General features: G+C 39.9%; 1 protein-coding gene across 2 annotated transcripts in view; it reads left to right on the top strand.

Annotated features, from left to right (window-relative positions):
- The window catches only part of Armc4 (armadillo repeat containing 4), a 194176-nt gene that overhangs the window by 5913 nt on the left and 174280 nt on the right, over positions 1-13983 (top strand). The window contains exons 4-8 of one of the 2 annotated variants that reach the window (XM_021150551.2): positions 3754-3911; positions 5794-5980; positions 6837-6943; positions 7144-7280; positions 11831-11947. In XM_021150551.2, the coding sequence (XP_021006210.1) occupies positions 3754-3911; positions 5794-5980; positions 6837-6943; positions 7144-7280; positions 11831-11947 (706 nt within the window). Of the gene's footprint in view, positions 1-3753; positions 3912-5793; positions 5981-6836; positions 6944-7143; positions 7281-11505; positions 11548-11830; positions 11948-13983 lie in introns of those variants that run through there. The other variant, XM_021150552.1, reaches the window with a different exon arrangement.

The raw sequence follows: 13983 nt of genomic DNA, 5'->3' as shown, positions 1-13983 counted from the left end.
AGTGCTCAGAGTACTCTCTGCAGGTAGGCTCTCCTCTTGCAGGGAAGGTGCCCAGATATCTGGTGTTCGAACCTGCCTCCTGGCAGAAGTTGTGATCCACTCACAGAGGTCTTAAGATCCCGTGGACAGTGCTGTTTACACCTTACAGGTGTCCACAGACTCCACGTCCAAGGTACCCCTGTGCTGGCGTGTACCGGAAGGGACTTGTGCCCCTGATCAGGCCAGGTTTTCTGCTTCCCTAATTAATGCAGTCTCAGGTCCTGTGCGATTGTATTGGAGCAGATGCTGTGTTCCACTCACCAGAGGTCTTAAGATCCCGTGGCAGGTCTTGTGGGTAGCTGGTGGGTGTCAGCTGACTCTGCACCCTAGCTACCCTGGTGCTGGCCAGACCGGAAGGTTTTTTTCTTCTTGTAGTTGTGATAAAAATACCTTGATAATTGGAAAGAGGGTATGTCTGGCTCATATTTGCAGGTTATAGTCCATTATAGCAGAGCACTAGACTGGCAGGAGGGAGATATTAACATGGTACCCATAGCCAGGAAGCAGAGAGGGGAAAGTACACTCCTGCTGCTGCTCAGCCTCTGTCATAGGTAATTGTTGTCAATTTGACACAAACCTAGGCACATTGTGGAAGAATCTCAAGAGAGGAAATTACCTCCATAGGATGTACTTCTCGGCATATCTGGGGGTGTGTGCTGTGGTATTTTCTTAATTGTAGTAGGGAACAACACACATGAGCGCCATCTCTGGGTAAGGGGGTTTGGGTTGGGTTGAATAAGAAGGGTACCTGATATCTTCAGGAAAGCTGAGTCAGTAACAGTGTTACTGTACTGTTTCTGCCTCAGGACTGACCTCTAGGTTACTGCTTGGAGCATCTGCTTTGGCTTTCCTTGAAAACAGACTGTAACCTATAAACTTGAATAAGCTCCTCATTCCCCAGGTTGTTTTTGGTCAGTGTTTTATCACAGCAACAGAAAGCAAAGCAGAGCAGAAACTGGTACCAGGAAATGGGGTTTTACTGTGATGGACCTGCCTATTTGGCTTTTATTTTTTGGATTATTCTGGGAACAAAATGAAGAATTTTGGAACTTTGGGCTGAAAGAACTGTTTAAGTATTCAGAACTTAATGAGCTGTTGGGTGAGCTTGGAAGATGAAAATATCAATAGAATGAAAGACCATGGAGGTTAACGAAGTTTCAAGGGAAGGTTTGAGTGACTCTCAAAGACTATTAGGGATGGTTTTGTGAGACTTGAGAATCAGTAATTTATGGACAGCTAGAGCAGGAGAATCACATGTGATTAACATGAGACCAGCCCCTTATTTGAAACCTTTGGTCTGCTAGGACAATCAGTGCTAGTTAGCTACAGTTGAGAAAATCAGCTGAGATTAATAAGAGACCAACATCAATGAGGTGAAAGCTTTTAGGAAACATTTCCTTAGGGTCAGCATGTAGAAGCAGTGTTCCAGAGGGGCCAAGGCTGCATTTCAAGGTAGATGCTGAACTGGCAATGTGTGAGACTTTCCCATGTAGTGTGCATTTGGAAAGCAAACAAAAGTCAAAGAGAAAACCTGATGTTTAGTACCAAGTAAGGCCCAGAGAGGTCAATGTTACAGGTGCAATTCCCAGTTATAGGAGAGTCCCCAGGATTGAAGGGATTGGCATCATAAGGAGTCTCCTATGGTGGTGTAATCCTTGCTTCTCTGCTGAATTATAACTTAAGCCAGTGAGCAATGAGAGACAGCCCTTCCCCTTTCCTAGTGGCCACCTCAAGTTTCACTACACCCAGTTCAATGGCTTTATGTTTTTGGCTCTCAGCCTAGAGCTCAGCCTTATGTGCTTCTGTTTAAAACTGAGTGACCATCCATTTACCTGAGTAACCCTTAGAAATGTCCTTCATCCTAAAAACTGTTTTAGGAGCTTGTGTAGATAAAACAGTTTCTACACCGATGCCATGGCCAAATCGACAAGCATTTCATGCAGCCATTTATCCCACAGGTATTCAGCTTCCTTTAGATGCAGTTACTGTTGGAGGCACTAGGGATGGAGACTGTGTCCATGGGTACCAGGCAATACACACTGACAGAGATTCTGTGCTAGCTATTGTTGCTGCCACAAATGACCAGAAAACCAATCACTTAATAAAACACAAAGTTTAGTATAGTTCTGGAAGACAGAGTCTAAAATAAATCTGCAGGGTAAAAAACCTCAAAGTATGGTAGGAACTCATTCACCCGAGAGACTTCAAGAATTTGTTCTTTCCTTTCCCAACTCGAGGAAGCTTCTTCCTTGGCTTGTGGCTGGATCTGTCAACCCAGCAGTCTTTGCCTCCTTGATCCTGTGAGAACCCTTATGATTTGTTTGTGTGCAGAGGCAGAGTGTTCTTCAGAATCCTTGTTAGTCCATTTGCTTAGCCATCAATTTAATTCCCCTTTATCCCTGAGAGCAGAGTATTTTGGAAGGCTGGTATTCTGTTTTCTATAGTCTCTTACCCTGCTTGTTTTTATTTTAATGACATAGTACTGTGGTTTGGATAAGTCTCCCAAAGGCTCCTGAGATTAAAGCCTTGGTCATGAGGGTGGTGCAATTGGGAGGTGGAAGAATCTTTACGAGCTGGGCCTACTGAGAGATGTCAGGCCATTGGTGGTGCTGTCTAAATGGGGATGTCTGGACTCAGTCCCTCTTTCTTGCTCTCCATTCCTTCATGGGCATACATGAGCCACTGTGTGCTTCCACCCTCATGTGCTGCTTGGCTACAGTTCCAAAGCAACAGGGCCAAATTATGGTGGAATAGAACCTTAACAACTGTGAGCTCAGACCAACCTTTCCTGTTTTGTGCAGATAATCTCAGGTATTTTGTTACAGCACCCAAACTTGACTAACACTGTGCCAGGAGCAAATAACCTGGATCTGTCAGATTTGTTCCTCATGGCTAATAATCAGGAGAGTTCCATATCTGTTTCCCCACAGTGCAGCTTCGAATAGACTGCAGGCTCTTCACATGCAAAGTAGCTCTCTCAGGAATATAATTACATAATAAAATAGTGTAAGCAATAGCTAATTTAAAGACAACATATTTAATTTATGTTGTAACTGATAGAAATTTATATCAATGTCACTCTCAAGAAACTCTTAAAATACTTAAGTTCTAGCTTAAAAAATAAACAAACAAAATCAAATACTAAAAATAGGTAAAAACACTAAAATCAAAAACCTGGGAGATCTAATAATTTCTGATCAAGGAAAGGCAATTTAGAAAATTTGGTTATGATGTTAAGAGCAAAAGAAACTGACTTAGGATGTTTGGAGTGTGGAGATAGTCCACAGAAGGTTCTAGTTTGCCTTTCTGTTCGTAAACACAAAGTAGATGTGAACCCACTAATTACTAACCACTAAGCACTGTGGGGTAAAATAGAGTAAGGTTGGACACCGAGTTTGACTGCCCTGTTGAACTTTCATCCATCTTTTGAAAAGACACCAGAAACCCTTAGAGAAACCTGAAGCTGTGACTAATTGTGTTCAAAGTGAATTCTAGGAATTGTGGGAATCATATCCTGTGAGGCCTGCTGCTCTGGCTGCTGGGAGCTTGGGAGCTGAGTCACAGCATGGGAGTGAGGACAAGGAAGGGTGAGCTTTCAGTCAGAGCCATTTCTAGTTCCTGGGGACTCTAGTATAGTCAGTCTTTCTAAATATCTTCTTGATAACGTCTCCTGATATGAAGATAACTTCAGCTTTCATCTCCCCCATTTTTTAGTGCAACAACAGCTGAATCAGAAGACACTGGTAAAGATGGACAGCCCCTGCTGTTTCTCTCTGTACCTTATATTAAAGTGAGGAGCTTTGGGCAACTGTCACAGTTGTTATCCATTGCCACAGACAGCAAGCTGCAGGAGGCACAGGCCTGTATTGAAGGTGATATGCACTCTCCACTTGTGATGTCAACTTTCAGACACACAATCTTGGTGGCTGGGGGAGGCTTTAAGTATATTCACTTGAAAAAATTCTACCATGTAAAAGATAAAACATCGTATGTACTACTTCATGAGAGTTGTTCATGTTCCTGGCTGAACTGTTAGTATCCATTTTGTTTCACATGGAAAGTCTGGTGTATCACCGATAGGGTTCTGGGTTTCTCATTTAAGCATATGGCTTCTGAAAGTGCCCTGTAGTCTGTAAGTTTATGCTTGAAGACAGGTTACAGGGTGCAGCATCTGAGACTACTTCACCTTAGTATACAGCATTGTACATAGCAGCCTGTTTCCTCCAAGAGGGATTTGAATTTGTTTTTGTTTTTGTTTTTTTGAGGAGACATCCATTCTTGTTTTTCTTCCTCATTAAATCTGTTTGTGACATCACAGCCTTCCGTGAATAATTATGTGCATTCAGCTCCATGGGAAAGTTTCCCTTATACTGAGGAGACACATTGATTTTATTATTATAACTATTAACTAATTATATTATTATAACTGTCTAATGTGAAAAATACTGCAATTGGTCTCTTACACCTGTGTTATGCACATTTACCATAAGGGAAAAAAAGCCCAGTTACAGGTAACAATGGATTCTATGTCTTTTGTAGGCTTAGGATAGGTGACCAGTGGGTTTCAGGAATATGATAACTGAATTCTGCCTACTTCTATGTGAGGTTAAGAGGGTACACCTTAAAATGTTGAAAATGTTAGGGCTGGATCACAGGGTTCCCAATGGAGGAGCTAGAGAAAGTACCCAAGGAGTTAAAGGGATCTGCAACCCTATAGTTGGAACAACATGATGAACTAACCAGTACCCCCGAGCTCCTGACTCTAGCTGCATATGTATCAAAAGATGGCCTAGTCAGCCATCACTGGAAAGAGAGGTCCATTGGACATGCAAACTTTATATGCCCCAGTACAGGGGAACACCAGGGCCAAAAAATTGGAAATGGGTGGGTAGGGAAGTGGGGGGAGGTATGGGGGACTTTTGGGATAGCATTGGAAATGTAATTGAGGAAAATACATAATAAAAATATTAAAAATTAAAAAAAAGAATAATTCTGTTGGATCTGGTGGCTAGTAATTATGTTTACCTGGGAGGTGTTTCTTCTAAGAACTTTACATTGTTTTCCATGATGCTTCTCTATTAGCATTAGAGTATCTAAGTTTGGGATACACTATATTTGTAGGATCTAGAAGAAGACTGAATGACTCTTACTGATTAAGCATAATCACATGATCCAAAGTGAATAAAGGCACATTGAAAAAGAAAAGAAAGAAAGAAAGAGAGAAAGGAAGAAAATGTTAGGGCTGGACTCAATGGGTAAGAGCACATGTGCAAGCATTAGGACTTGAGTTCAATTCCCAAAACTGACATAAAATGCTGGACATAGTTGTACGTGTCTGTGAACCAAGCACTGTGGGTGTGGAGACAGACAGAGGGACTTGAGCTTACTGACTGCCATCCTAAGTCTCGGTTCAGTGCAGACCCATCTCAATAAGGAGAATGATAGAACAGGGTACTGGAATCCTTTTCTGAACTCTGCACACATGAGTGGGCAACCCATACATATGTGTATATATATTTCACTATATTAAACACACTGTGATTTACACAGCTGACATAATACAAGGAGGAACACATGAAAAAGTATAAGACAGCTTTTATACAATGAACTTTCAGAAGGAGGGGGGAATTCAAACAGGCTTGTCCAAAAGAAGCTGAGTGAGAGAAACCAAATTAAGGAGAATTTGGTGGGATTTCTTATCTTTGTCTTTGTTGCACTGGATAATCTTTATTGTTTATGTTGATATTTTGCCAGCAAACAGAGACCCTGTAGTGAAAATCTTGGGTCCAGATTATAATGAGATGAAAGAAGACCCCACTAGCATGACTCTTCTCGATACGATCATCAAAGATAAAGAGATGTATATGAAAAGGAAAGTTGCCATCCTGCTAAAGCAGCTGGACCTGCACCTGCTCAACCATTCCCTAAAGCACATTTCACTGTGAGTGCCGGTGAAGCATCTCAGATGCAGCCACAAAGGTGCTCACAGCATCTTACAAAGAAAAACAAGAAAAAGCACAATAGTTACTGCTACTGAGTTAATGGTTCAGTTTACAGGAACAGAGCATCCATTCTACTGGATTTATTTATACAAGTTCTAATAACAACTTTAGTTATTCTTGCTAGGACAGTCTAATGGGGTTTTCTCCAGGTCAGAAGGCATTGAACATGTGACTCTCTTTGAGATTCTTTAGATAATTATACATATCAAGTGATAGCACAAATAGAATGTAGAGTTTGTGCAGTACAAATTGTGTTCATATTTCTAGTATTTTCTATGATATGGTACTATTATTATGAAATGAACACTTAAGGGCAGGCAAGATGGTTCAGCAGGGAGAGATGGCTGCTGCCAAGTTTGATGACCTAGGTCCTGTCCCATGGTAGAGGGAGAGAACTGACTCACACAAATTGACCTTACCATGTAAACTCTGGTACGCATGTGTGCCCACACACAGATACACTGAATAAAGAAAGAAGTAATTTTAAAAAGAAATTAGCATTTATGTGTACTTAATATTATAGTAGATATGATTTTTTTTACCATTTACTTTTTAATTTTATTTTTTCAAGCTTTCAGATGTATATGCATTTTATACTTCAGACATTCACTCTCTTAGCTCCATTTTGAGACATCCCTCCCTCTCTCCCTCTCCCTCCCACTGGTCCACTGGTCCCCTTTGTCTCTCTTTACCATTAATTACAAATAGGCAGGTCCACCTGACATGATGGAATGTGTCCATGCATTTCCTTTAGATTCTGTTTCAAAGAGCTTAATCATTTAACATTTGTTTCAGAGAGATCAGTCTGAATCCAGGGACTTTTAAGAAAGATATTGAGTTGCTCAAACGTTTCTCGGGAAAAGGGGAACAGACAGTGCTGGAGTCAATCGAATACACTTCAGGTTGGTGTCTTCTCGGGCTCATTTGACATCATTTTTATCTTTGTGATTGTGTTCAAAACACTTTTTCATAGTTTCATTCCAGTTGAGTATTCAAAATAATGAACTTTCTTATTCTCATAATATCTATTTTAGTGAAGCTGATATACTTTCAACTCACTAAGCTAAACTCCTCCTACTTATGGTTTCATGACTGGTTTCAGATTATGAATTTTCAAATGGGTGTCGTGCCCCACCATGGAGACAGATTCAAGGAGAAATCTGTTACGTGCTGGTGAAGCCACATGACATGGAAACTCTGTGCCTTACCTGCAGCACAGAAGGGGTATTTTTAAATGGTGTAAGTACTCTTTAAAGGATCATCACAAACCCCAGACATCTGGGGTTCTGTGCTAAGTATGTGAGGGGAGGCATGTATCATAAGTTATGTTGTGAGGATGATAGAGAAAGGAGCATTGCTCTGTGAGACTGAAACCCCATCTTTCTCTATGCACCTCCTGAGAAAATCCCAAACAATCTTAATCAGTTTTTGTAGTTGTCACTGCGGGGCATGGAGTCAGTTTTTGAAGAAACAGGATTAGAAGTAACCCTTCTTACTTCTTCAAACTAAAATCTCTTTGTAAGAATCAGTTCCCAGATTAGCTACACACATATTGAAGGTAGCAAAAGACAAAAGGCAATGTTGGAAGTTAAGAACTGTAGCTTCCACCTTGAGAGTTCAAGGGCAAGGGAGTGGAAGAGGCGCATCAATGTGGAAGATAGGGGCCAGAAACCCAGCGAGCTGGAATCCAGCCAGCTAGGGTGGGGCTCCTTCTAGACTGTTCTGAGTCTTGTGGAGCTCAGATAGTCTTAATAAAGCAAGCCTCAGCTTGGGGAGTGGATACTGTCCAGTTTATGCTGGTACCTCAAGAAGTGGCAGACCTGGGGCTTGGGCCTATGAAGGTGGAGCATCAGTCATTCAGTAGTGACATCTCTGAAAGCCTGTGGGGAAATGAGAAACTGAACATTGAAAACAACCATACACATGGGAAACTGAAGAGACACAGTGGGACGGCGGGACTATTAGGAAGAAGGACATTTTTCCTTTGATCCTTTTTGTCTGAACCTAGCCCAACCTACCAAAACAGAAGTTGAGTTTAGATTCCAAGGATCCCAAAGGAGGTATGGATGGGTCCCTCTGAGCTAAGAGACAAATAGCAGCCAGACTGGAAGTACACATGTGAATTTTGCTCTCTTTTTGAGTCACTGAAGTAGCCAGGAGGACCTCAGCTGCCTCCCCATTGAAGCTTCTTTGGAAGTTTCAGTGTGAGCTTGGGACACAAAAAGAAGATCCGTGTCTCAACAGAGAACCCCACTGTCACAGGAGATGGTTTCACAAGGCCTTCCACTTTGCTTGTGTTGATTTCAGCATCCTGGTACCGCATCTAGGATGGCCTTCTGAAATCTACTGGCACCTTTGAGTGCTGATTTTTTTGTTCATGAGCATTTGATGACTTATTTCTGCATAGAGAAAGTAAGGCTATAATCCTGGTTATTGATTTCTTTGATATTTTAGAAAAGTAGAATTTCTAGTTATGATTCCAGATTTTGCTACTTTGTGGGTTCTTCTTTTTCCCACCCTTTGTCACCGTGTTTTCACTTCCTAACACTAGATAGGTAGGAGAGAAACAAGACTGAGAGCAGGGAGTTATGAAATCCTTGAACTGTAGGAGTCAGGTCTGGTTCTTCCTCCGAGTTCCGTGTTCCCAGAAATATGACTCACTCAAAATATATTTACGAAACCCTACTCCATCTAGCTAGGCTCTTCTGACTACATCATAGCTTAAAATAACCCATTTATTCTAATCAAGGGTGGTCTCAACTCACAAGAAACCTGTCTCTGTATTTGTTTCCCAAGTATTGGGATCAAAGGCATGAGTTTATTTATTTAGTATTATGCACTCTTGAAAACATTTATATCAATTTTTAATCTTTCTTCCTTCATCGGAGATTACTATCTATGCAGATTTATTTATTCTTTTTCTGTCTTTACTATCCTTCCCGGTATTAAACTTGATCTAAACTTCTTTCCATTTTAGTGCCTGAGCACACTCTCCAGCATACTGTACTTCTAGGCCTCAGCCTGGGTTATGTATCATGTGCTAGGCGAGCCATTATCTGTTCTCCTGTGGGACACCCATGTCTAAGGAGACTAGTTGGCTAATCAGAGTTATCGTTGACACCCTAGCAATTCCCCAATCCATGCTGTTTTTCATTAGACCATTGTCTGTCAGTGTATCCAATTGGATACTATGATGGCATATCATATTTAGACCTCAATTGACATTAATCCCTTGTCTTTATACATTTAAAACTGTTATATTATCTCTATGACATGTGTGTTTATTTAACTTATTTATCTTCCCTGACAAAAGTGATTAATATTATGTATTGTTAAACTGATAATTACCATTCAATAGTCAGAAAGCTTAACAATATTTTTTTATTATTCTCTTGTCCAGAGTTTTCTGGATTCCCTAGTTGGATGCTTTTCTTCTTCTGGAAAGATAAAAGCAAACAACCTGCTCAGCCCTAATGCTTGCATTGAGTAACAGAATAGATCTTCCTTAGGGCAAATCCCTTTTGTCTACAGAAAAAGCATTATCTTTCAAATTGAAATTGTAAATATACCTTATATAAATAAATATATATTACCCTTCTCTTTATATAAATTTAAGATGGATGTGTATTTATTTTTTAAATTATTAAGAACATTACTACTTACTATTAAGCAAACCCCTACATAGGAAAAAATATCATTTTGAATTTTAGATTGTCATTTGTAAGTGGCTGTATTTATTAGCAGAGGGTCTCATCCTGACTTTAGTGTTTCTTTGGAATCCCCTAGCCATTCTGCAGTTCTGGCTCTGAACAGTCAGGGCTTTTGACAGCTAACAATCTCAAGACCATGTGTCCTGCCATGTTAGGCCAAAGCCTCTGGCCTCTGCCCACTCCCTGCCTCAGCTCTTCTGTGGCAGGTTGGGGCTGGAGCCTTTAAATTTCTTCCCAACCCTCCATCTGGAGCTCCTGCTCCTCTCTTGAAGGGGTGCTCAGTGTCTCTGTGGTCTGGCTATTGCTTGTGCACAGCTTTAGGCCTTTAGTTTTGTGACTATGAATTGGGCTGTTGAGGCCCCAGCAGGCTAGCATGTATTCCAGGTCTCCATTCTCTCTATAAGCAGTTGCCTTCTTTTTAAAAGTTGTAAAGTGCTGCTTTCTTTTCTTTTCTTTCTTTCTTTTTAAAAAGATTTTGCCTCTTTTCTTAAAAAGGCAGAGCTTTAAAGTTGTTTTGTTTTGGGGGAGAATTGGGGCCTCTATCAGGAAAGCTATCTCAGGTTAGTTTGGGTCCCATATGTAGACGTTAGCTCTGGTTCTTTCTCCTAGCCCCATGCTCCTAGAAATAAGACTCAGACTCAAAAAATATGTTTACAAATACCTAGGCCATATAACTAGGCTCTACTCTTATTAGATCATAACTTAACATAACCCATTTATTTTAATCTGCATCCTGCCACCTACTTGGCTGGTTGTCTGTGCTCAGGTAACAACTGTCCCTTGTATCACATCTTCCTGGGCAAATCTCCCATGTCAATCTCCAGTGGCTTGCACTATCTCAGAATCCTTTTGTTTAGCAGATGTCCCACCTTCTATTCTACCCTTTGCTAAAGGCCATAGGTTTTTTTAATTAACAGGTGATTTATCCATACAATGCACAAGATATTTTCTCTATACTGAATCTAATTTCTTTTTTTCTTCTTTGACCATAGCTACTAACAAACTACAACCAATCTCCCTCAATGACCAGCAACCATGCACCACGCCTTTCAGGGCCCTAGCATGTATATACCCTCTGAAAAGTTCCCAGAATTCCAAGTGTCACACAAAGAAATTATCTAGCTGCTTCTGCTTGAGCACAAGGCAAATCATAGTCAGCTGCTACAGACAGTATGAAGGAGCCCCATAGCCCCACCCCTGGGATTAAAACAAAAATACCTTCTTATAATATTTTGGTGTTTTTTTTTTTTAAAAAAAACAAAACCAAAATTCCAAAACTGTTGCTCCATAGTTAGAATAAGATAATAGAAGGAATAATTTATTAGGCCTTATAGAGAGGATCAAGCAGTTTTTGTTTCTATCAAAGATTATACTGGGAAACATTAAATATTCATTTCAGGTTTAAAAGAAAGACTCGAAAATTGAGAACCAGAAAAACTTTTGTTAATTTCCAAATATTAATGACAGACAGTATAGTTGTGTGTTTCAGATGCAGTACAGAAGAAAAAGAAATGAACTAAAGGCAGAAGCAGGTGGAATATGGCACATGAGAGGGGACAAGGGGCAGACAATTATCTAGGGATGTTAGCCCTAGAAAATGAACTCACAGCAATCTGATACACACAGAGCAGGACACAAATGTGACCACAGGACAGGCTTTTCTCCAGTGAAATTCCAAGCCTCGGGCCTTTTGTGACTTCATCAATTAGGATTCTTGAAGTCATTTGATATTTTCATAGTAGAGGAGAGCCAGGACTTCACAGGCTAGAGAGCAAAGCTCTACATGCATAGAAGAGGTACTCAAATGGGGAAGGGGTGGATGGATGGGTGATGTAATTAAACCAAGGGGGAGGGTCTTACCTATACACATCATAAACAGAGACTTCCACACTGAGAGTTTGTAGGAAGTAGGGGTTATTGAATAGAGTGGAAATGAGAATGGTTAAAACACATATTATACAACATTGTCAAAATTTATTTAAAAATCCCACCAACATGTGTGCACAGGCTGTGACATACTGTTTTGGGCCTTCTGTTGACTGTTCCATTAATCATACCATCAAATCTTTCCTCCCAAAGGGAAAAACAGAAGAAGAAGGGGAGATTAACTATGAGAGAAAAGGTGAAATTTACAAGGACCTTGTGACATGTTTAAAGGACAAATCACCAGTATTTTCAGAGAATATGTCTAAGCATGTAAGTTCTGATCACTTTTATGTTGCTTGATTTTAACTTTTTATAGCCTTTCCCTCTTTCCATCACTCTAAACTCACTTTAAATTTTTAAATTACTATGAACATGACTACTTACTATTACTATAAAGTAATTTTCAAATGTAAAGTCACATTTTTCGTTCTCCCTCTGTTGAACTCTAATCTATATTGTTCTATTAATTTACCTATTCTAGATGTTTCATATCAGTCGACTCATAGAATCCACTTAATATCTGTGCCTATGTGAGAGAAATCATATTATGGGGTTTATTTAGCTTATTTCACTTAGCATGTTGTCTCAAGTTTATCTATCATGTTTAAATTTAATTTCTTTTCATGGTTTCATTTGCTTACATTGACACACATGTTATACTGTTCTTGTTTCATTTCCCATCACTTGGATAAAACACGCCCAACAAAAGCAACTTAGGGGAGAAAGAGATTATTTTAGCTCCTAGTATCATGTTATAGTCTGTCACTGCAGGAAGACAACAATACTTGAAATAGCTAGTCATGTGTACAGTTAAGAGCAGAGAGAGGAAATACAGGCATGCTTTAGTGCTTCTCTGGCTTTCTCCAGTCTCACACAGTTTAGAATTTCCTGCTAGGGAATGACACTTCCCACACTGCAGGTCTTTCCACATCTGTTAATGGAATCAAGATAATCTCACACAAACAAGCCATCCTGATCTAGACAATCTCTCATGTGGATTCCTTTCCTAGGTGACTTTAGATTGTGTCAAGTTGACAATTAAAACCAATCAGTTCACACAAATCATGATGTTATTAAATTGGCCTTTTGTTTTTCACCCATGGACACTAATCTAAAAGAATCCATTTGAGTTTGTCCTAGTTTGGGTGGCCACCTGGAAGTGGGCTTTGAGGTTACATGGTAATTCTGTGTCATTCTTGAACGGGACACCAGACTTTTCCAAAGTAGCTGTAGCATTGTAGATTACAACACTAATGTACAAGGAGTCCATTTGCTCCTTATCCTCTCCAACTTGTATGTTATGTTATCTGAAGGGATCTTAATGAGTTACTGGTAGGCCTCTGAGATCTAGCCTGTTCTTTGTTTATCTCACTCTACTGCATCTTGTGTGGCATTCTGAAATCATTTATTTTTCAAATATTGTACATATCTTTAAATTTTAAGCTTTCTTATGAAATTATTTTAATTAGGTAACTTGGTTCTTTGACGATTCCCTACATGTATATTTATTTTCTCCCCACTGCCTTTTATTTCCCCCCACCTCTATTAAACACTATCACCCTTCACCAAAGTACAGTTCCCTTGCCCAGTTTTTTTATTTTTGTTTTATTTTGTGGCCTATTGATTTTAACTTTCCACATAACCACATAACTTGGAACTGACCCTGGTGGGCCCACTGCTTGGAATACAACTGAAGACAATGACTGCCTTTCTGCCTCCTCTTCTGTAGGGTTCTATGAGCTTTGAGGGGAGGGAGATGATAAAGATATCTCATTTAGAGTTATGTGGTCCAACATCTCTCTCTCTATATATATGTAATGTCTGGCTGTGGGGTTCTGATTTTGTTCTTATCTGTTGCAAGAGGAAGGCTCTTCCATGATACAGAATCAGGTACCAATCTGTGAGTATAGCAGAATATCATTAGGAATAACTGTATTGTTACCTTTTTTTTAGACTAGTAGTATTTGGCTTTACCCTGGGTCTTTGGACTACTTAGTGTCTGGTTCTTAGTCACTCAAGCAGTGACAGCTATGTATTTCATTTCATGAAATGATGTCAAATTGCACATCATTTGATTACCAGTTGGTCACTCTCACAAGGTCACCATTACTCTCACATATTTTGTAGGCAGTTCAGATCAGACTTTAAGGATTGGTTGGTGTTTAGGTTTCTCTTTAGGTAGCATGCAGAATAACTTTCTTTTTTTTATATTTTTATTACATATTTTCCTCAATTACATTTCCAATGCTATCCCAAAAGTCCCCCATAGCGCCCCCCACTTCCCTACCCACCCATTCCCATTCTTT

The sequence above is a fragment of the Mus caroli genome, chromosome 18 (assembly GCF_900094665.2).
Source record: "Mus caroli chromosome 18, CAROLI_EIJ_v1.1, whole genome shotgun sequence".
Lineage (NCBI taxonomy): Eukaryota > Metazoa > Chordata > Mammalia > Rodentia > Muridae > Mus > Mus caroli.
The sequence above is the reverse complement of the archived record's forward strand: the minus strand, read 5'-3'. Positions and strand labels throughout refer to the sequence as shown.